This window comes from Fusarium oxysporum, chromosome 6 (assembly GCF_000149955.1).
Source record: "Fusarium oxysporum f. sp. lycopersici 4287 chromosome 6, whole genome shotgun sequence".
Taxonomy (NCBI): domain Eukaryota; kingdom Fungi; phylum Ascomycota; class Sordariomycetes; order Hypocreales; family Nectriaceae; genus Fusarium; species Fusarium oxysporum.
Window position 1 is genome coordinate 3,474,636 of NC_030991.1, and position 26,507 is coordinate 3,501,142.

At 48.9% G+C, this 26,507-nt stretch overlaps 9 protein-coding genes across 9 annotated transcripts; 4 read left to right on the forward strand and 5 right to left on the reverse strand.

Moving 5' to 3' along the window:
• Positions 1-4,073: 4,073 nt before the first annotated feature.
• FOXG_14009 (uncharacterized protein) lies at positions 4,074-6,765 on the forward strand (the record flags this gene model as incomplete). Its single annotated transcript, XM_018394077.1, has 3 exons — positions 4,074-4,189; positions 4,242-4,438; positions 4,490-6,765. 3 exons carry the CDS (start codon positions 4,074-4,076, stop codon positions 6,763-6,765), a joined length of 2,589 nt encoding a protein of 862 aa, XP_018253518.1.
• A 1,928-nt stretch (positions 6,766-8,693) lies between these two features.
• On the forward strand, positions 8,694-9,010 carry FOXG_21342 (nuclear transcription Y subunit beta; the record flags this gene model as incomplete). The annotated part of the gene is made up of 2 exons (XM_018401675.1): positions 8,694-8,793; positions 8,877-9,010. The coding sequence occupies 2 exons, from the start codon at positions 8,694-8,696 to the stop codon at positions 9,008-9,010; spliced, it is 234 nt and encodes a 77-aa protein (XP_018253519.1).
• An 863-nt stretch (positions 9,011-9,873) lies between these two features.
• On the reverse strand, positions 9,874-10,776 carry FOXG_14010 (uncharacterized protein; the record flags this gene model as incomplete). Its single annotated transcript, XM_018394078.1, has 2 exons — positions 9,874-10,649; positions 10,716-10,776. The coding sequence occupies 2 exons, from the start codon at positions 10,774-10,776 to the stop codon at positions 9,874-9,876; spliced, it is 837 nt and encodes a 278-aa protein (XP_018253520.1).
• Positions 10,777-12,192: 1,416 nt separating this feature from the next.
• FOXG_14011 (uncharacterized protein) lies at positions 12,193-13,676 on the reverse strand (the record flags this gene model as incomplete). The annotated part of the gene is made up of 6 exons (XM_018394079.1): positions 12,193-12,544; positions 12,594-12,689; positions 12,734-13,107; positions 13,160-13,256; positions 13,295-13,328; positions 13,475-13,676. The coding sequence occupies 6 exons, from the start codon at positions 13,674-13,676 to the stop codon at positions 12,193-12,195; spliced, it is 1,155 nt and encodes a 384-aa protein (XP_018253521.1).
• A 920-nt stretch (positions 13,677-14,596) lies between these two features.
• On the forward strand, positions 14,597-16,362 carry FOXG_14012 (uncharacterized protein; the record flags this gene model as incomplete). Its single annotated transcript, XM_018394080.1, has 6 exons — positions 14,597-14,671; positions 14,731-14,995; positions 15,050-15,213; positions 15,268-15,439; positions 15,503-15,815; positions 15,864-16,362. The coding sequence occupies 6 exons, from the start codon at positions 14,597-14,599 to the stop codon at positions 16,360-16,362; spliced, it is 1,488 nt and encodes a 495-aa protein (XP_018253522.1).
• Positions 16,363-16,618: 256 nt separating this feature from the next.
• FOXG_14013 (uncharacterized protein) lies at positions 16,619-17,570 on the reverse strand (the record flags this gene model as incomplete). Its single annotated transcript, XM_018394081.1, has 4 exons — positions 16,619-16,655; positions 16,755-16,815; positions 16,987-17,365; positions 17,553-17,570. The coding sequence occupies 4 exons, from the start codon at positions 17,568-17,570 to the stop codon at positions 16,619-16,621; spliced, it is 495 nt and encodes a 164-aa protein (XP_018253523.1).
• A 972-nt stretch (positions 17,571-18,542) lies between these two features.
• FOXG_14014 (uncharacterized protein) lies at positions 18,543-20,221 on the reverse strand (the record flags this gene model as incomplete). The annotated part of the gene is made up of 2 exons (XM_018394082.1): positions 18,543-20,074; positions 20,122-20,221. 2 exons carry the CDS (start codon positions 20,219-20,221, stop codon positions 18,543-18,545), a joined length of 1,632 nt encoding a protein of 543 aa, XP_018253524.1.
• Positions 20,222-21,540: 1,319 nt separating this feature from the next.
• Positions 21,541-22,407, reverse strand: FOXG_14015 (uncharacterized protein; the record flags this gene model as incomplete). The annotated part of the gene is made up of 3 exons (XM_018394083.1): positions 21,541-22,077; positions 22,167-22,170; positions 22,214-22,407. 3 exons carry the CDS (start codon positions 22,405-22,407, stop codon positions 21,541-21,543), a joined length of 735 nt encoding a protein of 244 aa, XP_018253525.1.
• A 1,713-nt stretch (positions 22,408-24,120) lies between these two features.
• Positions 24,121-25,461, forward strand: FOXG_14016 (uncharacterized protein; the record flags this gene model as incomplete). Its single annotated transcript, XM_018394084.1, has 2 exons — positions 24,121-24,609; positions 24,673-25,461. 2 exons carry the CDS (start codon positions 24,121-24,123, stop codon positions 25,459-25,461), a joined length of 1,278 nt encoding a protein of 425 aa, XP_018253526.1.
• Between the last annotated feature and the right edge of the window lie 1,046 nt (positions 25,462-26,507).

A 26,507-nucleotide genomic window follows, 5' to 3' on the forward strand; every position in this document is an offset into this window, starting at 1 on the left:
CAGCTTCTTTTGCCATTGCCGAGGCGCCTGTTTGAGTCCATAGAGGGATTTGATCAGTTTGCAGATCTTCTCGGTTGAGAATCCTGGCGGACGGTCTTCTGGGTGTTGGTCGAAATACTCTACAAGCCCTTCCGGCATTTCGATGAAGACTTCTTCCTCGAGGTCCCCTTCCAGGAACGCCGTCGACACGTCCATCTGCTCAATCTCCCAGTCAAGACAGGCAGCAACGGTGAGGAGGATTCTCCAAGTCGCCGCTTTGGCAACAGAGGCAAAGGTCTGGTTGTAGTCAAAGCCGAACTGTTGTTCAAAGCCTCTGACCACCAGCCGCGCCTTGAACTTGTCGAGGTTGCCGTCCTCGTTTTTCTTGACCTTGAATACCCATTTGACGGTAAGTGGCCTATTGTGAGCTTGGTTGCGGTCCAGCATGCGCCAAGTTCCTTTCGTGAGGAGACTGCGCAGCTCACTGTGTATTGCTCTGAGCCAATGCTCCCTTTGCGGACCTTGAAGCGCTTCAGTCATTGTTTTGGGCTCAGTGATCACCTCTTTTCGGAGATCGGGCAGCTTAGCTGATGTCATGGATGTTGTCGTCTGTCCATGCTGAGGATTATGCACCTCAGCATGCTGAAGATTGTTCACTTCAGACCTTTGTGGCCTTGGAGTCTTTGTCTGCTCCGTGACGGACTGTGGCCGGCTTGAGATGGGAGCTCCGTTCTTGCGGATTTCCGGCTCAACATCATGCTCAGTTTCGGTCAGGAGTTCTGTCTCCCCAACCTTTTCGTAGAATTGTACATTTGCAGAACGGACGATCTGATGTCCCTTCCTGCGAGAGGGCACCCAGCAGGTGTAGATCTGTGAACCTTCCATGCATAGGTAGATTCCAGCCTCTCCTCTTGGGCCAAACTTGTGTGATCTCAATCTTCGTTCCTGCGGTATGTGTATCGTGACTTGTGAGCCGCAGATTCGTTCTCCGGACAGATCCGGCTTGTTGTCTTGTCCGGGGAAGGCCTCGTTGAGAAAGCTTTCCATGGGAGTGAGGCCATCAATTGCCCTGGTGGCTGTCACGTTTGTCTTGCGCACCATATCTTCCAGGACCAATGGCCAGAGCTCTATCGGGATTCTTTCCGATTCCATGGTTGCTCTGACTTTGTCAAAGATGATGCGGTTAGAGCGCTCAGCAACTCCGTTAAATTCAGGAGTATATGGTGTCGTCTTGATGATCTTGACGCCGTGAGTGTACTCGAGGTTTTTGAGAGACGCACCATAGAGCTCAGAGCCGCCATCCATTTGGATTGCGTACACTCGGATGCCATACTGAGTTCGTATCTTGGAGATGAGCTGGCCTAGAAGTTCCGAAGCCATCCCCTTCCTCGTGAACGTGTAGGCCCATCTCATTCTATGCCTGTCATCTGTGGCAATCATTCCCCATCGTTCGCCTCTAATGCCCGGTGGATTGACTTTGAAGGTGTCAACATGAATGAACCCGGCCCTGGAGGCTCGTTTCCGTTTATTTCGCGGAGTCCATCGTAGGGCCTTTGCGATGTCGCAGGCGAGGCAGTAATTGAAAGGCTGATGGTCGTGGTGGCCGTCACAGTACATTCCTCTGGTCATTTTGGCAGTCTGTGACACCTGATATGCGTTAACATGGCCGAGTCTTCGGTGCCAAAGGTCGACATTCAGGCATTGGTTTGATGAAGCAGTGTGATGATTGCATGGTTCTGGCTGGAGTTCCGAGACGGCCTGGTTTGAAACAGTAGTCTTTCCGACCTCAGTGTTCACGTACAGACCGTCCCTTCCTATGCGGAGGAGACCAAAGACATCTCCTGTTGGGTCGTACATGTCGTTCCCGTCTATCCAGCCGCCGTTCTTGTATAGCCTGAGTCCTGACATGACATTTACCGGAAACTCAGGGATGAACAGCGTGTCTTTGAGGTTAATTGTGACCTGCTCACCCCATTTGTTTATGAAGCAAATTTTGACTGTCCCCTTACCGAATGGGTACACCTTCCCACCGCCCGTAACGAGGACCGTTCGGGTTGCAGGCTGCAGTTCTGTGAATAGGCTTTGGTCGTTGCAGATGTGGACTGATGAACCTGTGTCGAACAGCCATTCTGCGGTTGAAGAGATGTTATCAAGGGAGACTTTACACGTCTCTGTATTGTCCATAGGTAGCTCGTCTGAGACGCTGTCTTCAAGAATCAGAAAAGATCGCTCAACTGTCATGTGATTTGATTCCTTGATATGGAGATTCTTGGTGCTGTCGCGTTGAAGATCATGCTCCATGAGTTCCTTGGCGAGACGGACTGCCCAGTCGGGTCGCTTATCCTTATGGGCGAACCAACAATCATTTTCATGATGTCCTCTCTTCTTGCAGTTCGTGCAGGTATGTTCCTTGTTCTTGCCGACTCGATGATTGGTTTCCTGGCTAGACTTGTTCGCGGCTCGCTGGTTCTTTGAAGATCCTCTCCTCCGGCCACTTGCCTCTTGCTTTCTTGCGGCCGGGCCCTTCCTTCCAGTCTTTTTACTGTGAGCCCAGTACGTGGAGGCAGTACCATGACTGTCATCATCATCTGATGACCTGTTTTCATCAATGAGATCTTGCTGCATTGATCGTAGTGTTGGCGGATGCTCCGAGCGTAGGAGAGCGCGCTGTCTGGCAGTCCAGTCAGGGTACTCGTTCTCGCAGGCAGTCAGATAAACAACCTTTTTGAGGGTATCTGAGATTGGTTCTTTCTGCTCGAGGAGAAGTTTGACGAGTCGTTCAAAGTCGACATTAAATTGTGGAATTGTCTCGTAAGAGCTTGTTTTGATCCGGATGAACTGGTAAAGTGTTGTCTGCAGAAGAACTGGGCCCGTGCCAATACAATAGGCCTGGAGAAGGTTGAACATCTCCTGGGGATTCTCAATCCCGACTAGTTGACTGAGTGCTTCTCCAGTGCAGTTACCTCGGATGGAGACGGCAGCTTTTGCCGCCCTGATCTTTTGATCCATAGTCTGCTGTTCCTCGGGAGGGTAATCACCAAAGACAGCATCTTCGAGGCCATTGATCCGAAGAATGGCCTTCTGAGCTGGGCAATATTGCTCCCAATTGGAGGGGCCGCCTAGCTTGAGCTCTTGCGGAAGGAAAAGAGTATTCTTTTCAGAGATGACCGTGGTACTGTCATACATTGAGGATGGTGTGTGGTCTTGACCTGAAGCACCAGGTTGCGACGATTCGGATGCAGGCGATACTCTGATTGTGTTGCGAGTTCGCATGGTGGAAGGTGGGGCTCGTCGTGACGTCATCTTGAGTTGAAGTTAAAGTTTGGTTCTTTGATTCAGAAGAGAAACCCGGTGTTTGCTAACCCGGGCTCATAACCTGTTGTTTATATTGCGCAGTAGTGCTGGGTGAAAATGTATTTTTATGAAACTTGGTTGTTCATTATTGAGCTGAGAGTTATTCTCGGGTTTATATCTCTAGATGATTGTATCTAGGACTTTGAACTTTAAATCTAGGACTTTCAGACTAACAGTCTGAATCCTGAAGGGAAGGGGATTCCCGGATTTTCCAACAAAACAAGCATGTCTCTACATCAATGATAGATCGATGATAGATCAATGATAGATCAATGCTACATCAATGCTACAGCAGTGATAGATCAATGATTGATCAATGATCGAGGATGAGAATCCAATGAGGTTGCATAGCTTACGCTTTGGTGGAAGCCATTGATCCGATGGCTAATCCAGTTCAGCTCATAAAGCCAGCATACGCATTCTTTTATTTTATTGTTATGCTTCTGGTTCATGAACTTTTCTTTCCAGTCACTCACACGACCTAGGTTACCCGGGCCCGAGCCACGCCTACAATAAAAGTTGAATCCATCGAGACACTCGGTACCTACCAGTCCTTCATCCTCCAAGCCTCGCTCGGCTTCGCCAACCTTAGCATCAGAGCACACATACTAGCAAGACATAGCCTAGAACAAAACGGCTTTTAAGCCCGATGAACCTAATACTTCAAGATCAAGTTGCAGATTTGGCAGACGTCTCATCGAAAAGCGAGTATGGATCAAGACACAGGACGGGCGATAAGAATGTTCTGGCCGCGCGAATGTGTCGTGAAAATCAGAATTGCACGGCCTCGTGCATTCGAAACAGAGGCTCCAGGCTTATATGAGGTCGATGGTCTTCTTGTTGATACTCAAAAAGGGTGGGCCATTTTTGTGATGTGATTGTCGCCAGAACGATGCTAACTGAGATAGTATTGTCCTCACAGTTCGGCGTGCCACTGGCCCGGGGCCCTTTTCTGGCGTCATGATACTCCGAGATAAGCAGGAAGTGGAGGTTCGTCCCATATACTGTGACCCCGTACATGACTTTGGGTTCTTGCAATACAATCCAAAGTCGGTCCAGCACCTAGATCTTGTCGCTGTCGACCTTGTTTCCGACCCTCCAAAAGGTAAGCGTTTACATTGGTGACTTGGAGACGACGTTTGCTAACACTATAGAGCCTCAACCCGGTTCGAAGACCCTTGCTATGTCATCGACAAAAAGGGGGATTTACTTGATAGCTACATCACTCATGTAGACTCAAATCCTCCCTATCGCACATACCCCCACTCCAAAGTAGGGTACAAAGACTTCAGAGACTTCAATACACACTATTATGAAGCAAGAACTCGAAGTCCGGCTGGGGCCGTTGGAGGCCCCCTCTTTAACAGGGCCAAACAAGTTGTCGCCCTTCAAACTGGCGCCTCGCCCGATGCTTTCACTCACTACTTTCTTCCCCTCACGTACCCGATACACGTACTCAGGCAGATCCAGAATAGGGAGGAGGTGAAGAGAGGCGACATCCAGGCTCTCTTCACACTCAAGAATTCTTGCTATCCTCATCATCGAGGGATTCTCATTATGGCTCATAGCGTCCTGCCAGGAGGATCCGCAGATGGTAAGCTCGAAGACGGAGACATTCTCCTCAAAATCAACGGATGCACCGTCATTGATTTGCCTTCTCTCAACATGGTATTTGATGAGAACATTGGCAAAAACGTGACCATCCTCGTCCAGAGATCTCAACGGCATCTTGAGCTGGACATCGCAGTCCAGAACCTCCACGAAACTACCCCCAGCTCCCTATTGATGATTGACGACGCTACTTTCCACGATGTCTCATGCCATGACGCTTACCGATTCCGTCACTCTTGTCAGGGCGTCTTCATAAGCAGCACTGGCCATTGCCTTCAGCCGATCGATGCAGGTGCCATTATTCAGAGAGTCAGATACATGCCAACCCGAAACATTGCCGAATTTATAGACGTTATAAGAAAGATCCCTGCTGGAACTCGGGTACTGACCGAATTCTGGCACCCCATCCAGCAGCGTGTCATGTACGAGGTTGTTACGATCGATTTTGGATGGTCACCATCTCTGAAAGTGTTCAGAAGGGATGGCATGACAGGCAAATGGGACGTTGAAGCCCATGAGAAACTATCAGCTACTATCAAAACAACGTGTAACGTCACATCGCGTGTCCATTCTGCCCATGGAACAGCCTCAACAGTTGCAGAGATTAGGAGCACTACCTTGGTCCACGTTGAATGCCGCCCACAATCTACAATCGAGGGGCAAGACGCGAACATGAAATCGGGTTTGGGACTTGTCATCGATGCTCAAAGCGGTTTTGTCCTTGTTTCGAGGGCTATTGTATTGAATTCATTCTGTGACATTCAAGTCACGGTTGCCGACTCAGCTGTACTCCCTGCATCCGTCAAGTGTCTACATCCATGGCACCACTGGGCCATCATTTGCTACGACGCCAACCTCGTGCGCGTCCCAGTCAAGAGCGCAAAACTAAGTACAGAAGACATCTCGCAAGGACAGAAGATCACCTTTGTAGGATGTAACGGCAGTGGTGAGATTGTGGAGGCTTCTACATCAGTCACCAAAGTCATTGCGCATGGGCTAGAACCCCTGTGCCTGTGTCTGCTTACAGCTCGTCTGATCAACATTGACAGGATTGAGGTGGAGGCAGCGCTCAGCAATGAGTGCAACACTGGTTTTTTCATTGCAACTGATGCCACTGTCCAAGGACTCTGGATAGCTCCCGAAAGCGCGTGCCCGAATAAACATCGATTTGGAATAAACTCGCAGGAAATAGCCGCAATTGCCGAAAAGCTCAGCCAAGGAGTGGATATAAGTTTCTGGAGACTTCCTCTTGAGCTTCAATCAGTCAAGATTACCGACATTGAGGCCATGGGCGTATCTACTGAGTGGATCAACAAGGTCCTAGCCGAGTGTTCGGACCGTCGCATGTTGATGGTGAAACGGACCTGGAGCCAGGTGCCTCATCAGTTTCAAGTTCGGGATATACTGCTTAGTTTGAATGGCAAGCTTGTCACCCGGCCTTCCGACGTCAATATCACGGATCCAGAAGAGGTTTGTGACGTGGTAGCTTCCCGCGAGGGTAAAGAGATTACCATCCGGGCTTCTCCCGTTCCCGAGCACGATTTTGAAACAACACAGCTTGCAACCTTTAGCGGCCTAGTTGTGCACAAGCCGTACCGCACTGTGCGTCACTTCATCGACGAACTTCCCAGCGAGATTTTGGTTGCGAGCATGTACCCAGGATCGCCTGCACATTGGTATGGCGTAACTTTAATGTGTTTCATCATATCTATCGATGGTAAACCTGTATCGTGTATCACATCGTTGTTGAGTGTCATTTCTCAAATTCCCAACAACAAGGGTATGTTCTGCGCGATCGCCTTCTTGGATGCAACCACCTAACCGGGATTTCTATAGAATTTATGATGGTTATAAAAGGCTGCAATGGCCAGAGTCGAGAGGTCACTTTGAAGAAAGATGAATGCTTTTTCTCAACCACAGAATGGCGTCATTGTCCATCGGTTCCTCGAGGCTGGGAGAAGATCTCCTCTGATTAGAAACGACTGGGAAATTATGTTGAGCGTTCTATGAAGCGTGCTCGACCGGAAATTTCTCAAGATGTGGATGGTAGACCTGGTACGCAGTGTTCGCCAAAGGCTTTAGAGCGATCTTTCGACTCTGTTTCGGAGGATTCTTTTGACATTGTAGGGTAGTAAACCGGTTACTACTTTGCATTAGTTGCTCCAACGCTGTTCATGAAGATGGCCATATGAACAACTATGAGCAAGCGCTAGACAACCAGCTCTCCGACTCATCCACAGATAATGACAGAGTCTCTGTCTTGACAGATGACAATGACATTACGGTCATTGCTGACGACACCATAGAGTAACACAGTGTGTATAGAAGAAGTGGAGGCCTACGATATCGCATCAGACGGAAACGTTGGGACTCAATTGACACATGCCAAGGATATCAATGCGCTGCTGTGTTGCCAGACGACTTGTGCACTGAGGAGACGACTGGAATGCTCGAGATATCGATTCAAGAATGATTTCGATGAAAAAGCTTGACGAGCTGCTGAAGATGTCTGGAGGGAGTGCCTGAAGCGAAAGGCCAATACGCAAACATTACCGAATGGCTCCTCTGGCCATTGTCTGATGGCGTGGAGTCCGGCTGGGGCCGCCGGAGAAACAAAGCTGGACAGTCGGTACTGCATACAACAAGAGTTGGTTACTGCGTTCGTTTAGGCGGCGGTTGTATCATCTATCAGGATGAAAGAAGATCGCTGTCAAGACACCGTAGATCGCGGGTTGCAGGCTCGCCTTCGACACGGCGCCCGTCTTGAGCAGGTACGAAATAATTTGCCAGACGAAGGTCTAGACACCCACCTCGGCCATAGCTATAACCGTCACCAAGATCTGGCTGATTAACAAAAAATGTATCAGTTTTCTCGCTATTCACATATACAGCACCCTTTCCACAACTGAGATAATTTTACAATCCTCGTTTTGAAGGCAAACATGCATGCTTTCATATGTTATATGAAGCTGGATACCAGGCCTGTCGTGTGGGAAGAAATGCTGGTCGACTACATTCTTGCGTTTACCTTTGGAAGATTGTTGGCTCTGGTTAGGCGCGATCTGCTACATCAAGCTAACCCGTTCGTGTTCCACAGTTGTAGCAAAAATGAGGCATCCATGAAGTCCGTGACACCCTTAACCTGGGAAGATTGTCCGCAACTCCCCTGCCAAGGCGTTTTGTCACTAGTCGATATCATCCTCTCAGGAAGAAAATCCCCGGCCTCCGGACTGCATTTGCATGGCGCACCCTGGTCTAAAGCGGGCTGCCGTTCCGCAGCCACGCTGCTCCTTCTTTTCTCGATTGGCACGTAATACGACAGGCGTAAATGAGCAACCCGATTGGACCAAGAACCGCTGTTGTGATGTAAAGGCCCCTAGCGCCCAGCGCATCAACGTGACTATGCTCTCTTCTTTTCCGCCCACCATGTCTTAGATGTCATCGGTAGCGAGCTATTGTCAATATTTATTTAAGAAGTCATTAATGAAGCTCATAACGACTACAAACTTTCAGCTGCTTTTTCTTTTTTCGTCGGTCCATCGTTCGAGGAACCAAAGCTTCGGCGAATCGATAGCCTGTTATGAGCAACCAGCAGCAACCGCCCACAAACTCTGTGGCGAACGATGGACCTTAGGTAAAAGAACAAGATCTTTTGCTACCTCTTGCGAATGGTAGGATACAATTTACAAAACCTTCCACCTATAGTGCCCGCACTAACGACAACAAACGTCGCTCTAGTCATACGGATCATGCGGAAGGCCTTGCCCGCAGATGCCAAGTTAGCAAAAGATGCACAAGAGTGCATGCAGCAGTGCGTTAGCGAGTTCGTCTCGTTCATCGCCAGCGAAGGTATGGTTGACTCTTACATCTATGTGCACCAGTCAATACTTTATCCTTCTTCCTACAATACACTAATTAAAGGGACTTGATAGCAGCCGAGAATGCCCAACGGGAAAAGCGGAAAACAGTCACTGGCGACGACATATTGGTTGCCCTGAAACAATTAGGATTTGAAAACTACGGTGAGGTTCTGAGAGTTTATCTTTCTAAGTTGCGAGATCTTTGAGGCTCTGTGTATATTACAGTTCAAAGGTCTGAGTTCATTTGGATTTAGCAGTGTGTTGGCTTGATGCATCTCGTTGGGTGATCGTAAGCTTTAACTATGAAGCAATCTAAGTATCGTGAGATTCGTTACCGGCTTCACTCGCCAATCGCTGCGGAGCTCATTCCGCGACACCATGCAGTCCTGCTAATCAACGTCGCTCAGGTCGATGCGGATAAGGCGAACATTGTGCCTTAGCCTTTTGTCTCAAGAAGAATTTAGCGTGTAAATTTCATTGGTCAGCGCATTTAGTGATGCAGGAATGCTGCTAGAATGAATCTGGTTACAACATATCAAAGAGAAGCTCTGCGCTTAGCAAGAGACAAGCGAACTCGTTTCACTCTGGATGAGGAAGCGAAACGGGTTTTGCAAACCATCACATTCCGAGATCAGATATCCTGAGAGGTAGCTTCCCAGGCCATATGTTGAGTCAGAGCAACCTATTTCTGGCGTGCATCGAGTGGCTCCCTTCCTAGAACTACCAACGTCATGTGGTTTACTGAATAGTGTTTGGCATTAGACTTGATGAACTAGTACCTCAGCAGGAATAACTATGACTACAAATGCATGAGAAAACTCATGGAGGCGCGGGAGACAGAGTGTCTCTGCAGGCTCGGAGAAAGGCTTCCGACTCTCATCCATTTCTTGTGCAGCTTGCTCCTTCTCCCGCTGACGCTCATCCTTGATTTGCTTCAGATCAAGCTCTGTCTGAGGATCCTCATTGCCTTCTAAGCAATCTCTCTTCGGTCTTCACTGAATGGTTCAAGTTCATAGCACTTCGACAGCTAATAGATGAGTTTCAGTGCTCACGCAGCCCGACGACCACTCTAGAGAGGAATTGGCTTCTTGAGGACGCGGTATTCGACATAGTCCTCACCATCAATACTAATAATGGTGCCTTGTGATACGAGCTTACCGGAAAATGGACCCTGCGTCTTGCGTTCATACTTCACGCCGGCGTTCATTTTGGCGTCTTGGGCATTTGTTCTTAGCCGCAGACTGTCCTGGCGTGCCCAGATCTCGTTAAGACGTTGAATGTCGTCTGGCTCGTGTAAATACTGCTGCCCGTTAACCGCCAAACCGGAGATATTTGCGGCTGCGGCTTGGGCTGCTGCACGTTCATGGTTTGCTGCTCGTAGATGAGCGCGTTTCTGAGCGCATTTCTGAGCGAGTTCGAGGCGTGCAATTTCACGCTTGGCTAGAGCAGACATTCTTTCGATTTTATTGTGGCTCAGAGACGTCGTGCCCGTGGTTTGGCGGGGAGCTGGGGCAGGCTGAGGAGGAGTGTCCATCTCTATGGGATCCTTACTCGATGTAACAGCGTCACCATGCCCAACCTGTGCCTGCCGCTTCTTTTTCAAAGCTCGTGGCGATTGCCTCTGCTCAAGCCGTTCTTTCGGTACCGACTGTATATCGCTCTTGATGGAGTTCATTCCGTGATGGGAGCTAATATCAGGGATGATTTCTACCTGGGCATGAAGACCTCGTGTAAACTGACTGCTGTTCTCAAATTCCAACTGCTCGTCTGCAGGTGAACGGTGGTTGTTGGCATCAGCAGACATCTCGCCCTGGTGGGCCGTGTGATTTTGGCCGGAATTCTGTCCTACATCCCGTCTCCTGTGATGATTAGCAAGGCAGATAGTACAGTGCTTCCACAAACGACACGTACCAACGCCGACATTGTCGGAGGAAGGCAGGATTGTCACTATCGGGATGCTTCCTGCGTACATGAGATCTAAAACTATCCTTCCTCGCCCACTCTTGCTTATTTTTGCAACCTCTAATAGTGCACACCCAGTAAATGTCCGGCTTTTTCTTCAGACAGGGTATTTGATGTCGAGCAAGATCACTTTCATTTCGAAACCCCCGTGCGCAGGCAGAGCACTTTTGCGGCAACGTATGACCTGTCTGGTGCTTGCTGGAAGTATAAGTGTAAGCTTTGTGGAGAATATATGAAGTTGTTGTGATGGTTTTTTTACCTCAATTCACTAGGAATCCGGAATGAAGCTGAACATAAATTACAGGCATGTGCTTGCTTCGGCGCTGTTTTGGGGTTTGTTCGCTTCAATCTGGCCATCGTGGTGCTGATATATCAGGTAGCAGTGGCCTTCCTTCTGATAAAGAAATGTGATTCCGCCGGTATCCGTAATAAGTATACGGTATTTCTCAGAATCTTGGCGGCTTGTGATACTACAGGGTTACTAACGTGTTCGTGAGCACAACACGACTGGACAACGTGATGGACAAGGTAGTATCAGTGTGTATCTTATTGAAAACTTGCGAGTATCAACCTCAATGGGAGGGAATATGATGGAAGTGTGAGAAAGTCTGCGCAACGGATGCCATGATTCAAGAAGGCGAGACCAGTACTCACTTATTTATTAAGAAAGGAGAAGAAGCGTGAGTAGGAAGAGCCGATCTCTCCGCCTCAGAACATGGATGTATGGGGCGTTAGGATTGTATGATCTATCGTTACTCATACCAATCCTGAAACCAACAGCCGTTCCTCCCCAGCTTAGTAGTGGGGCTATAATTCAAGCTAATTTCCAGCTCAGGGGCCTGACAAGCTTGACTTATTTAGACTTGAGTGGGCAGATGGGCTCGCAAAAAGGTGTCAAGGGCGCACAAGCGTGCGTCACAATCTTGTATGAGTACGCGTTGACATGAAAAGTAGCTTTGTAACCAAACACCAGTCAAAAGTTGAACAAGACTCTTATCGCTAATTCCGCTCGTGCGTAGAGAAACATCGTTTAATCGACGACAACGAGTACGGCGAGGATATAGGCTGTCATGTTTGCAAGAGACAGGCTGGTTGAACTAGGTAAGATGACGGTTGGGGGACGGCCGTGCAGCCCAGCCGAAATGGGATAGTGAACTACATCGTTCTTGGACCTGGCGTGACAGCAGACTGAGGTTTTTGATTGTTTAGGGGTATCGGTAGACAAAACAGATTGAGGAGGCAAGTAGCCAGGTTTCTTTCAGCACCAGATTAGTGTGAATATACTACCAAGGCTCCTTTTCTTTTCTACAAGTTTCTTTTCCTGGTAAGATATAATGTCAAAAACTTGGTACGTCAGCGTGACGCCTGAGGCAGAATCCTGATGTAAGGCTAGCGATCTCCCATTCTTTCCATGGAATCTCGGCTCTTAGCGGGATGAATATTCGACTGTAAATGTCCGTGTTTGCAGAATCGACCTCTCACTGCCATCATCACGTTGCTCATTGCCGCTTTCATCGTCTCCTACTGCAACCCTATCTCCGTTCTTTGGGTCTCCTGGAAGTTGTTCCAGCTCAACGTCAAGCCCCTCAAAAGATTCATTGTACTGGCTATGTGCATTCGCGACCCTGGTCGGCCTACCATTATTCTGCTGCAGCCCGTATGACGGAACACCATGAGCTCTATTGGAAGACCCCATAAGCTGAGGCATGAAAAGCTTGAAGAATTGACGCAGTGTGGGCGTAGAGCCGCATATGACAAATAAATTACCTTCAATGAAGCTATGCTTGTCAGTATACGGACAACAGCTGAGCAAGGAAAATATCATACGTCCAGATGTTAGCTGGGGCAGCATCCCAGCTGGGATCTGTACTTGCCAGCACTACAGGTAAATATACCAAGCGGATAACCGATGAAACAACAGTCCTATGGTAGTTAGATATGTGCCGTGACGTAGACACACGACTCACATTGACGCAATCCCAAACACAACAATCACACCTGCCTTCTGTATCCTTGGCATATGGAGATTGGAAATCGTCGGAATCGGTAGAATGAAGAGCATCACGTCTGTGACAATGTTTGAAACGGCGGTGGCCATGTATAAGATCGCCGCATCGATACACTTGCCTTCCACTTTGAAGTTGAATGCTTTGCGCGGCGGAGTACAGACTAAGAACATCATAAGAGTGATGACGATTGTGTATAGACTGACGACGCCAATGGAGATCCACACAGCGATTCGGAAGAATCTTTGGGGCGAGATGCGTAGATAGTATGTAAGAAGAGAGAGCTTGGTGAAACCGTTGCATAACATATATATCGGCGCGGCAATGTAGCTTATCTAGGCGGAGCTGGTGTTAGTCAACTCGGTTGATATTTCCATGCCAACTTACTAAAGAATACCGCTGGTAGTTTTCGAGAGACATCTCCCACGAGTGGCTACACATACCGCGTTGCGCGATCGAGGCTGAAGTTGCAACAATGTTATGTCTAGCTAGCAAAATGCTTGGTTCTGTTCGACCACTTACCCGTCATCAACGCTTGCGTCAATAAGGAACAAACCTATCAATGGTAAGAATCAACCTATTTCTCATAAGACAAATGTCATTACCCAACCAAGAAACATGAAGCCTACAACCTTGTTTAGCAAGAAAAGCTCATCTGATTCCATCCATAATCGCATTTCAAAGAAGAGAGTTCTCACATACAGTCGTCGACCTCTAATTTCTTGCGGAGGCGGATCTTAGTGTAGAATCGCTGCAGTAGTGCGATGAATGCGAAAAGTGCCCCTATTCCAAATATCAGGTAATGCTCCGGGGCATATTGTTGCTCGGGGTCGTCAAAGTCGACAACATATCCTTCCGGAGGCAGCCGAAACACCTCTGTGCCATTGATACTGGGAAAAGACATTTCTAGGCCCCTGGGACGACGATGTAGACTTGAATTTCGTAAAAGAATGCACCTGCAGTTCTACAGAGAGAACCCTCAGGCGCGAATCTGGGCTTATAAGTAGATATTGTTGTACTGTGAGACAAACAACCTCGACAGTCTCAGGAGCCAAAACGGTCATGATCAGCAGCAGCCACAAGAACACAACCCATGTAAGAATAGATAATTGCATCAGACCATTCTAGACCAAGGTTTGTCAAGCAGGTCTACGCCCAGCTTCTGCAATCATAGCTAAGAAATTAAGCCCTAGACCCACCGGTCGTGGGCCATTTTCTCTAGTCGTTACAGCATCCGCCTGCCCCTGACTACATGAAGCCAGGGAAGCCAACGGGCGAGCGGGTGTTTGTAAAGCAGTAGGGATGCGCTATGTTGGCCGTTCAGGCTTTAGCGTATGACAAGGAACCTAAATACATTGTTAGCGGCCACGGATCCACCAGATCCGTGGGAAACCTTGACCTCTACGGATCAAGGCTAGCCCGGACCGGATGGACAGCTGGCGAGGCGACTTCCTTCACCTTCTATACTAGGCAGAGCTTGCGTTGAAGAATCAAGATGGCGTCGGTGCTCATAAGCAGGTGTGGGGGATATGTGGGGGAGGTGTGGGGTTTACATCGTTCATCATTGGTCCGTCTCATCGGAATGGACGAGCCGACAGACTAAGTGTTCGCAGTATATACAGTATGTGTCAGACGTTACTCCCATCCATGCACTACTAAGCCTCGTGGCATAAATGGATAAGAGATCCAAGTATGTGCCTCTATTTTCACTACTCTCCTCTATTTAAGTGCTCAACTTTTTGTCTCAATCTGCTGCATCTGTATCGCGATCCCAACCAGGCATACCTCTCTATCAATCGCTGTTCGACTACTCCTCTTCGCATAATGCAGGCTCTTACTACTGTCATCTTGCTGCTAGGCGCATGCACATATGCTTCGGAGGCCCGAAGCTTCTCTTGCGTACGTTTCATTCACACTCAGCTGACAGGGTGAACAACTTGCTCACGACAGATCCGAAGTGCGATGCCCTCACCAACATCCCTCAGCTGAAAAACAAGGTGTACATGCCAGAGACAACTCAATATGAGCAACGACTGAAAACGTATTATTCGGCTAACGCAGCCCTCGAACCCTGGTGCATGGTCATGCCCGAAAGCACTCAGGATGTCTCCCGGGTCGCCACAGTGGTATCAAAGCACAGCTGTCCATTTGGTAGTCGCAGCGGCGCCCACTCGGCCTTCAGAGGCGCGAACGGCGTCAAGGATGGTATAACCATAGACTTCGGTAATCTCATCACCTATCGCATAGCACACGATTGTTGTACTGATTGTCGTGCAGGTCACATGAATGCTACTGTCTATGATGCCAAGCACAAGCTTGCAAAGATCCAACCAGGCTCTAACTGGGGTCATGTGTACGAGGCCCTTGACCCATACGGAGTTGCCGCCGTCGGAGGCAGAGCTTCGGTGGTTGGGGTTGGTGGTTTCGTTACTGGTGGTGGGGTGAGTGACTCTTTTTACTTTCTTTTCATACACGAACCATACTTACCTGTTCAGTACTCCTTTCATACCAACGTCAAAGGCTTCGCTTGTGACCAGGTTGTCAACTTCGAGGTCGTTTTGGCCGATGGCAAAATTGTCAACGCCAACAGAAAGCAGAACCCTGATTTATGGAAAGCCCTCAAGGGCGGATCTGGCAATGTAGGATTCGTCACTCGTATTGATCAGCGTATGTTCTTACATAGTGCGTATGTTTGCCGTCGTGTCAATCTTCTAATTGCGATCCTTGCAGGTGTCGTCAGCTCGAACCAACTCTGGGGAGGCTTTATTGTCTTCGACTTGGCCCAGCGGCATGCTGTCTTTGACACCTACATCAAATTTGTCGAGGTCAACGAAGAGGACGCTGCTTCCCAGCTCATTGTTTCTGTCCAGTATGATGGAAAGCAGCGTCTGTTGCTGTCAGTCGTCTCAAATTCCGACGCCGTAGAGTCTCCCACTGCCTTCTCACCTCTCCTCAGCATCCCCAACACTTCCAACACATTGACCAGAGGGAAGATTGCCGATCTTGTGCCCCAATTTACGGGACCTACTCCTCTCGGCCTCTAGTAAGTTTTGCTCGCCGGCTTGTTCTAGGCACAACTGATCAATTGCAGCGCCAACTGGATGACTGGAATGACTGCAAACGATATCCGCATCATGAAATTCATGGACGAGAAACACGAAGAGTATGTTGGCAAGATGAAGGCTGCCGCCCCTGGTTCCGACTTCAGTATCCTTGTCCAGTTTCAGCCTGTCACCGCTTTGATGGTGAGCCATGCTCGAGAGAACGGCGGCAATGTTCTTGGCCTGGAAGATGTTACTGCTGATGGCCCTACGCTCATGTGGCTTATCGCCGTTACCGTCGATACGGCTGAGAACCAGGAGAAGATCTATCCCCTGACTCTGGAGTACAGGGCTGCTGTCAATGCTTATGCTACCGCAATTGGTATCAATAAAAACTGGGAATATCTCAACTATGCGTTGGGTGACCAGAATCCTCTTTCGCATTACGGCGCTAGGAACATTCAGACAATGAGAAGAGCATCGAAGAAGTACGACCCTCACGGTGTTTTTCAGCGCCTACGAGCTTCTGGTTTCAAGATACCAGAGTAATTATTTCCATCTCTGGAAGGGTGGACTCTAGATACTCCTTACATGAAGATCCAAGCTTAGATTGCGAGACGCATGCCGGACTGTACATCACTAGAAACCGTATAAGGTCAAGAACCAGGAATATACTCACTCCCATTGATTTGTAATATCGAGATCTTCTCATTTATGACAATAAGATGTAAAGATAAACAGCTGATGTTGATGGTTCTACAGGGTGTTGATAACAAGTGTGATATGCCATCCCATCGGTCTCCAATCACGTAGAGGCTTTTCGCAATTGGCGCTCCATCCAGCTGAGGCAGAAGGTAGTGGACAACCTTGATTCGGATTATCAGTCACCGGCAGAGTGCACTCGTACTACGGCCCTATCAACCCCGAGACTTGATACTTACCAAACGTAGGGCGAGGCCGTTGAGACGTCGAAAACGAAATTGATTGTTAGGAATTCCGAACCTAATCCCGGGGACCAGGTTATCTTCGCCAGGCAAAAAGATCACTGATGACTGAAGTGTAACTGTTGATAATCGTTGATTGTTTCTATTGAGCTCACTGTTCTATCGTAATGGCATTGAATACCAGAGCAAGACTCAAATGCTTTGTTGGGATCGGTCACGTGAAGCTTACACTCAATCTCCTTGTCTGAAAGCTTTTCGAGGCTACTTGGAGCATAGATGGGCCAGATGTCGATTCCGCCATCGTCGTACTTAATAGCCTGAGAGGTTACTCCCTTGACAAATTGTAGCTGCTGGTCCCAGGGCGCCGGAACCCCTCCCGCCAACATCGATTGTGACACATCAGGGAGATAGAGAATATCGGTTCCAACAGGGCACGCGTCGTCCTTAGCAAAGGCTTTGTCGCACTCTTCCTGGATAAGGTCCACGGCATCTTTGACGGTAGTGACATCGATGACGAAGAGGGGCTTCTCACGTTCCTCAATTGGTTGAGCATTGTGCTGCTTGAAGGCATCTCGGTTGGCGCCGAGGCTAACTGACAAATGCCCTGACTGACAGATGATAGATAGACAGATAAAGTGCTTTTCGTTTAGTGGATATCCAGAGCCCTTATTTTAGACGAAGAAGCAAATATTGGCATCAGTACCGCATCCGTTGTGGCGAGAAGCTTGCTACACAAAGGAGTCTTTGAATTCGAACCTGCAACAGGGGGTTATTCCTCCGAGTTAATTTACAAACCATCTCCACCCTGCTCATCTTATTCTACGTATACACTCGCCGAACAGGCGCTAATTACGAGGTTTGTTGGTCTTTGTCCACAATTCTATTGTTCTTTATTCGTCATTGGAGAAGAGCAGGAGTGAAACTGGTTTTAGGGAAGAATCTGTCCACCTGACAGCTGCAAGCTAAAGATGAAAATTGCTGGTCCCAAGGTTAAACTTTAGACTGCTAACTAGGGCGATGGAGACAAGGGATCTTCTTTCGTAACGACAGCCGCAAGGAGTCTGCAGGAAGCTTGGCTCTCACATGCGCCTGGCTTAGACTGAAGCCCCCGAGTCACAAGAGTTCATAAGGGCTTTTTAGATACACTTCAGGTGACTGTGCAGTTTCTGCTGGCGGTAATTCATTTTCGTAACAAAGGGCCCACAGTCCTTGTACAAAAAGGAAAATACATTGTAGGCGGGACTTGCATCCGTGAAGAGATGGCAGTCAGAGCCAAATTATGCTCTGGGAAACTGTCTTTTCGATCAAGATTCGGAGGTTTCTAAATGACGGATTTCTCCTCACACAGGCCAGAGAGTCGCCCAAACTACATTTGTGCTCGTTTTGATCCTTTGGTTCTTCGACTATCATTTACACAGTTCGCACATGTGCTACGCTGAGCTCTAATCGCGTTATCTAGCAAGCAATAGTACTTGGGTTCATGTTTAACTTCCTCTGGAGATGCTGCCGAATGTGAATTCGCTTCTGACTTAACTCCATCCGTCCACGTTGTGCTGAACTCTGTTTTCATAGCTTCCGGGCCTAAATATGTTAATGATAGAGGTCTTTTGAATGACGAGAGTATTGTGGCTATCTAGACGATCTATTAGAGAGAAGGTCAATTCAAACCAAACAAATCGTGACGACTGACATAAGTCGCGAGGGAACTCCACATCACCGATAAAACGCTCAACCAATGCCCTCCGTTACCAGGAAGCACTTGTGTGACATATCTGTCCAGTCGATTCACCACCTCATGCAATGGTACCCATCGATAACCTCCTCAGAAATATAATGGTTCCAGCTGCTCGCGTTTACATCCTCGCTCTTCTTCATGCAAGGCCTCTCAGCGTACTGCTTCATGTTGGCCACATCTTGTGATGTACATCCTCGCTTTAGGACGGCATTGGCTGTCGAAGACTTATCCTGTCGTTCCCTGAGGAGATGGCGTCGAAGAGACTCGGTTACCTCAGTCGCCCTCATGTTGCGACGAGTGGTGCGAGGTGACAGCGCAGCTTGAGGCTGAATTTGATTGGGGCTAGTAATGATGGGCTGAGCGCTAGACCTAGGCACCTCAGGAATAGGCTTGAGACCAGGATCACGCATTTCCTTCATCATCAGGGTTACGTCGTGAGAATCACTTGGTGAAGCACCCAGTGATGAACCATCAGCCATAAGACATCGGGAAATGGCTGGTGCCGATTTGGAAGCGTCGTTACCACGATTGTGCGCGTCATCATTCTGAGCAAGCATGAGAGTAATAAGCGATCGTCGCGAGGTCAAGTTGCGATTGACGTCAAGTCGCTGGAAGAGCTTGCCATCCATGCTAGGTTTGCTATTATCCTCCGTTGAGTCTTCCCAGTCTGAAGAGTCGTCATCCTCATCAATGGCGTCCTCGTCGATGTAGTCGTCGGTATCCGGGTCTACAACAGTCTGATGATCAACTGTTCGTGTCATCACATTGTCACCAAAGGAGGCCTGATTCTTTGGCGCAGAGAGGAGCGAGCAAGATTGTGACGAAGCTATGGCGCTCTTGAGGGATCCATCTTCTTCAGATGAACCACCAATCTGGAATGCAGGCTTCTTGATGGGTTTGCTGTTGTTGTTGCTGAGGCTCTGGTCGTGCTCACTAGACGAACAAGAGCCTCCAAGCGCAAAGCGGGCGGGCTTCTTCAGTTGCACCACCTGGGCAGCAGGTGATGACTTGGGCGCGGGTTTCGTTGATGATCGATCACCGTCAGGTATTTGAAGACTGACAGTGAAGCCACGCGCAACAGTGGTCCGGGGCATGCTTTGAGGCGAAGGTTGTGGGGAACCCTCTGAAGCTGTGATGGAATTTGCAGGCGATTGTGACTCGGTTGTAGGAGAACTAGATCGCTCGAAAGCAGGAGGAGCTGGAAGAGAATCCTTGGTGACAGGAGCAACATGAGGAGGGCCCGACAGAGGCCCCTTATCCTTAACAATGGAAACAATCATCTTCTCGAAGTCGTCGCAGCGGCTCCGGGTGCTGACGCAAGAACCTTGACCTCGTCCACGAGGGGAGGCAATCCCAAGCGGTGCCAGTCCCGAAGCAGCATCGACTGCCTCTTCGTCTTCGAGGGACTCGACAGTGTCAAATAGCTGTGGTAGATCACATATATCCAACCCGAAAGGCATATTCTGGGTCTTTTCCTCGTTGTCAACAACAAAGGTCTCTTTTTTCAGGGTTGGCCAACTTCGCCAACTGAGATTCTTTAGTCTTTGTCCATGTTCAATAGAGTCTCCACATCGAAAGAAGACTGGCTTATCAGCACATGGAAAGTTAACGCATACAAGATCGACTTACCAGTCAACATGCTATACAGGGTAGCGGGATTACCAGTGCTGACTTTGTGAATGGCATTCGTATCCACGGCGAGAATGTGATTATCTAGACGACAAGGCATTGCAATTGAGTATTGAGTAATCTGAAGAGGTAATATCGTATTTGCAGATTGGCCGGACGTCTATACAACGTTGAAGATAAAGTGGTAGAAGACCATATAGAGGAGATGCCAGGGCTTGTAGAAAGGGCAATAATTGACAAATACAGCTGAACATGCGAGGATGTCGGGCACTTCATTAAATAAGTCTGTCGTGCCGTACCCGTGCCAATCAAGGCGTGCAGATGGACATCGACAAAAAGGAAAACGCAATGATGTATATGAGGTGCCGTCCCTTGGAACCATGGTAGGGCCATCTTATGCGTATCTAATTGTTCAATTATTTCTCTCTGGCGCCAAGCGACCAGGGGAACAGTCTGTAGCTCGTCATTTACCTACCGGGTAAGCTTCCGTCAGGATAACGCCATCCTCATGGCGCTAGTGTGTGCAAGGAACCCGGTTGACTGACGCACGGCCCCTGCAAGATGTTTACGTGGATGACAGGCATAGTGATTGGTTAGACTTTCACAGGATGATTGGGGCAACGGGTCGCGGAATTGCCGGATATGGTGTGTTGGACCCGGTCTAATATTGGAGGGCTTCCCCATCACGCCGATCTAGAGACCCGGCACGCCGCATGGATACCCCGCGTCAATTGTCAATTCCGATCGGCCGCTTTACGCTCAAGAACATTCTCGACAGGGACCCAGAAACGTCTAGAGATGGCCCCGAGAGAAATCTCAATTTGTGGGATCACACCAATTGCTGCCGTAGGTGTATTGTCCAAATTCATCATGCTTTTCACATGTCCAGAGAACGCAATCACGAAATTATCATCATCTTGTCTTATTTCAACTCTGTTCAGAATTCAGACTTCACCGAGTCAGCAAGACCATTCACCAATCACCGAGGAGGAACGATACAAATCGAAATGCCCGCACGTTACTGCGGCATAAACTGAGAAGATCCTTTTAAGTCAGCCAGAGGCAAACGCTAGCAAGTTCTGACAGACAATATAGCAGCATCCCATCTCGTCATCGATGCATATCGCCGTTTTTTCTGGCATACTGGGTCGGCAGCTAACTAGCTCTGTTTATGAAATTGAGTACCTGCTACCCAGTGAGCAGGCACACAAGCTGAAGAATCAGTCAGGCATTAACTGCTTCGTCCAGAAAGACATATATCCCTTTGGGTGATTCTTTGCAGGAACAGTTATAGGAGAAGGGTAGTATTTAGATCATATGTGTATTTTTTACCATTTGTTTCTTCACAGTGTGGCTCTCATAACGGTTATAACGCTACTACATGTAAAACTGCTAATTTCTCAAACCTGCTACTACATCCTACGGCCACGATAGAATAGCTTTTAGGTTATTGAGTCGCCCGACGTATGAATTTGTCTCGCTAATGTACTTTAATGTCTCATCCAACAATCTAGGCAGGTTGATTCCTAAATCAACAATCATGCATGAGGGTGACACTTGGGACTGCGTGTACAAAGCTATCGCGTACAAGTAGGCATTGACCATCAATGCGTTCAAGGGGTTCTTGCCGGTTAAAATGCCGTTGAGGGGAAGCCAGAGTTTGTAGTCCTGCAGCCGTCGGATCTGTTTGAATTGACTTTCGGCGGGTGTTGACGGTGTCAGGTCCTCTGCTAAGGCGATAAGGGACTGAAGATGTCTCCAAGTGCTGTCATCTGCTTCCTGCTTTTTCAACACCTTCTCAAAGTTCTGCATCTCGATAATTATACGCTGCATTACATTCGACTCTCCATATTCTGTCTTCGCTCCTGTATGAGGATGAGTAGTTGGCCGCCAAGCTTTCCTAGTCATGAGGTACAATCTGGATCGGTGTCCCATAGTGTGACAAGCCAGAAGAAGCTAGAATTCATGTCAACTAGGATGAAAAATATAACAAGGGAGGGATACTTACAGCTGACATTCCTTTCGCAATCTGTCTTCGACTCAACCTGGCTGTGTCAGGATATCTGTCCCCAAGTAAGCGGCGCGCACTCACATGTCTTCGCAGAGCCATAGAAGTGCCATGGAGGCAACCAGTGCACCGTCTACGTTTTCTGGTCTCAAATTGGACAAGCAGTCTCTGAGATCCTGAGCGGCCAGTATTTGGTAGTGATACCCTTTATGGCGGGCATGTTGATTGTGAGTTACCGACGCTACTTGATAGGCCGAGAGGGCAAGGACGCCGTTCATGGCTAGTCGGGACGATGGAATAATACTAAAGAAGCTAATATGAGAGAGTTAGCAGAGGAAAGAAGTTGTTGAACAAACAAACCTTGGTAAGTAAGACGATATAACTGTCAGATTGTTCACCCCCATTGTTGTAAGTCTGTCTTGGTTACTTGCTGCTTGGTAAACGAGGTACAAGTCATCTTTGGAGTAGATCATCGTTTGTAGGGGTATTCTGATACGACCGTCGGGTATAGGCATTGACCCTGTCCTTTTCCACTGCCTCACCGCTGCCATAGCCTCGGCTGACCACAATCGACGAAGCTTGGAGTTTGAACGACGGCCGGAGGAGGTAATTCCAGGTGAAGCTTGACGCAGCAACTCTTCTCGTGATGGTATATCGTGGTATGCACATCTGACTTTGTGCTTGGTACAGTTCTGACTGATGAGGCATGAGCCGATGGTCGTCAAAGTATGGCAGCACGGCACATTCGACCTACCATTGAGGGTAGTTCTCGTCGCAGCGGATATGACGACGCTTACTAGAACAGACGAATCCTGGTTAGTATGTTCAAATAGTATCGAATATCCAAGAGTCCTACACACCACGTTAGACAACCATTGCGCGATTTCGTATGGCTACATACGGTCAGCCAATCAGTTGGGGGTCAAGAGTTCGCACGCATACCTCCTCCCTGATATACTTCGGCGGGGCTTTGGACAGGTCCGGCGCAGCATGATTCAGACAGAAGAGAATGAATTGCAATGTCACTAATGGGCGTCTCTGGAGCGATCCCACTTGCAGTTTTAATCACCAGATTTTGTTATCAAGACGGGAAATTAGGTGCGTTTGCACAAGCGGCCATATGCTTCTCTTAAATACCCTCGTGCTGGACCATTGGAGAACAGTACAGACAGGGTCCCGCTCTGACTGTGGACCGAACGAGAGTGCTCTTTCTTGAACGCAGGTACTATCGATACCTCATAGGCCTTCACACCGTGTCACATCAATTAGCGCAATTGCTGGTTCGGGGATTGAAGCCGATCACTAAAAAGGGGTACAGACGAATCGGATGCGACACAAGCGAAGAGAACGGTGTTGAAACTTACATATAGCCCTGTATGCAGGAAGTAGAGGTAATCCCTGTTGCTGGGTTCCGGAGCCTCAACTGTCGCAGCCCCAAGATCCATAGATAGATCGCTAGCTCTTAGTTCATCCAGCAGAGCCGAGCTTACTTCACAGGCCCCAGCTTGCCACTCTCGTCCAGGATGCTTGCATCTGTAGCATCAGAACATACAGCAACCCCGTCTAGGACTATCTCCAAGAACTTTGATGCACCAACCGGCGCCGTTTCCCCAGGCACGTCACGGCTCCGGGCCTATCCACACCACGCACTAAAAGGTCCCATCCTTTTATACTTAGCAAAAACCCCTGTACCAAGCCTTACCCTGATCTCTTTTGCTAAGCTTACGCCCTCTTTTCCATAATCCATAATCTCCAAAAGCTCAGCCTCCATTCACGGTTGCGTCGTTCCTGGGTTTCCTATACACTACACTGCACCGCATGTACGCACGTACACGGTCGACTTGGATCAGATTGAATCGGGGGTTTCTCCTTTCCCAATTGTTGCCCGTCGCTATAAGTATCAGCCTGTCCCACTGCAACTCTCGCGCCGACAGTCAAAGATCACTTTCATCCTCCTCCGCCAGCAGCCCTCCGATGTTCATCCATCCGCCATGGCTACATCAGATACTTTGCCTCCCATCCGTGGAAATGGCACGCACGGATCCTCGCCTGTAGCTCTAGCGCATAATCAGCCTACCGACCCGCCATACGCATATCCCAATGCCGTCAATGGCGATCTTCTTTCAGGCCAGCAGTCTCCGCCCGGTCAACCTGAACAGTACCTCCCGCCTCTGCAGCCGCAATTTAACCCCCGATACTCGGCCTATCCTCCTATTGTGTCGGATCAAAAGTTTTACTATTACGGTGGCCACCGTCCCCCATACGGGCAAGAGCTCTATGGCACGATCCTCTACTATAACTACTACCATAAACAACCTCCTCCAGGATCTTCACCGCCAGATGGCCACCCGGGATACCGTGACATTCTCGCTGGTGTCGATAAATGCTCCGAAGTTGGACATGGTAGTGAGCGTCCTATGGCCCAGACAGCCCCGCGAAAACGGGCGTCAATTGCTTGCAGGTATTGCCGGAAGAAAAGGGTTTGTGCCAGGCGATGTTTGGGGGAAATGTCATTGCCGCTCAAAAATGCTGACTATCTATAGATCCGTTGCAGCGGCTACCAGAGCGCCCCCGGTGGCAAATGCCAGAATTGCGCCCGTATGAACGAAGAATGTATCTTTCAGCCCGCATCTTCTTCAAGCTCGACAGCTTTTATCCCCGTGTCAGCACTCCCAGGAGGTGTACCCCCGGGCACTCAACTCTTCGGTGCCCATGGGCAACCGCTGGCACTAAGCACAGCTCAAGCACCTCCACAAATCCATGTTGCTCATCAGGGAGCCCCTCGTCTTTCTGCGAACTACTATGGCCCTGTCCAGTCACCCGCAGAATCTTTGTCGTCTTATGGCGATCCGAGTGCTGATGACGGCAACCAGCTTGCAGGACGACGGCGTCGCAGGACGTCAGAAGAACAGGATGAAGGCTATAGACTGCCTCCACCACGAAGTGCCGTGGACAATGACCCGCGCAGAAGGTCTCCAGCAGAATTTTCAAACCACAGCAGCCCAGGTGGGGTGGCGTACCTTCCGTATCAAGGCGCAAGACAAAGCCGTCAAAACCCAACGAGCGGCAGTTTGCCTCAAGCTGCAACGACTGGTTGTCATGCGGCCTCTGCACCCGGCGGTTGTTCTCCGACAGGCCAAAATGGGCCAAGTGGTGCATTTACTTTCACGAGACAAGGGCAGCAGCCCAAGGGAGGAAATGCATCAATCATGAGTCTGAGAAGTTTGGTAGACAATAGCGATAAGACTGTGATGGACCCAATCAACCTGGGCCTGGCCAACCAGGCGGACGACGAGATGTCAGCGGCTAACGGGATTGCGACCAATGGTTGACGCTGCCGGACACGTCAACGGGGGACAGTCGGAATTACGAACGACAACGCTTGCCGATGAGTTTGTCGGTTTCCACCGAAAGGCAGCTAACAAGCTGATGGCGATTGCCTTATTTAATACCCTTTCCGGATCGGCTACTCGCCTGCTTTTCCGGGAAGCGACATGAACGTGCCTCACGTGAACCTGTACGGGGGGAAAATCAGAAGGCGGAGGTGCATCGCGATAATAATACAGGAAACATCAAGATCTAGAAAAAGTTGTTTAGTCTCGATACAAAGCGCGGTAGGTCGTTTGCAGGGTGCCCTAGATTGGTGCGATTGATCAATTGAGCCTGTCATGTTTTTCAAATGTTTTCGATACCTTATTCCTCTGTGACAGGTCTGTAAAAGAAAAAAAAGTCGACCTCGTATCCTCTTTGAGGACCAAGAAGCTCCAGCGGGGTAAGATTAGGCACTGGTCCCAGTAAAGATAGCAGTATCAAAAAATACATTCTTTCTCTAGCTAATTAATTGGCCTAGATTTTAGATACCTGTGATTACCCAGCTATGCCACCGTGATTCGTATTCGTATCTGTGGCTTTGATCAAAAGCCAATCAATGCTAGAGCAGGCCCCACAAAACAGTATCACTCGTGCTACTTGGTCGGGTTTGCCCTTTCATTTCCCAATCATATCCTTAGCGTAGCTTCAATCTCGCAATACCAGCGTCTACATTTTGAGGATGCAATAACCCTGAATATCAGCACGATGCAGTGAGTATCATATGGACAGCCGAGGCTACAGACGTCTTTTTGTTTGTTTGTTTGTTTGTTTGTATATTTTTCGTCTGGGTGGCTGTAACGAAGCCAGATCTCCTACTGGAGCAAAAGACGTGCTGAGCTAGCTAGGTACAGGGAAACCCCGCTTCCTTCACCATCCAGCATACCAATGGCACAAAAGGTGCTGTATTTCTCAAGCCCGTCACCCGTCAGCGGGTTCGGGGGCAATCTATTGTCGAACTTTTTCCACCGACCAGAATTCTCTCGCGCATCACTACATCTGCCGACGC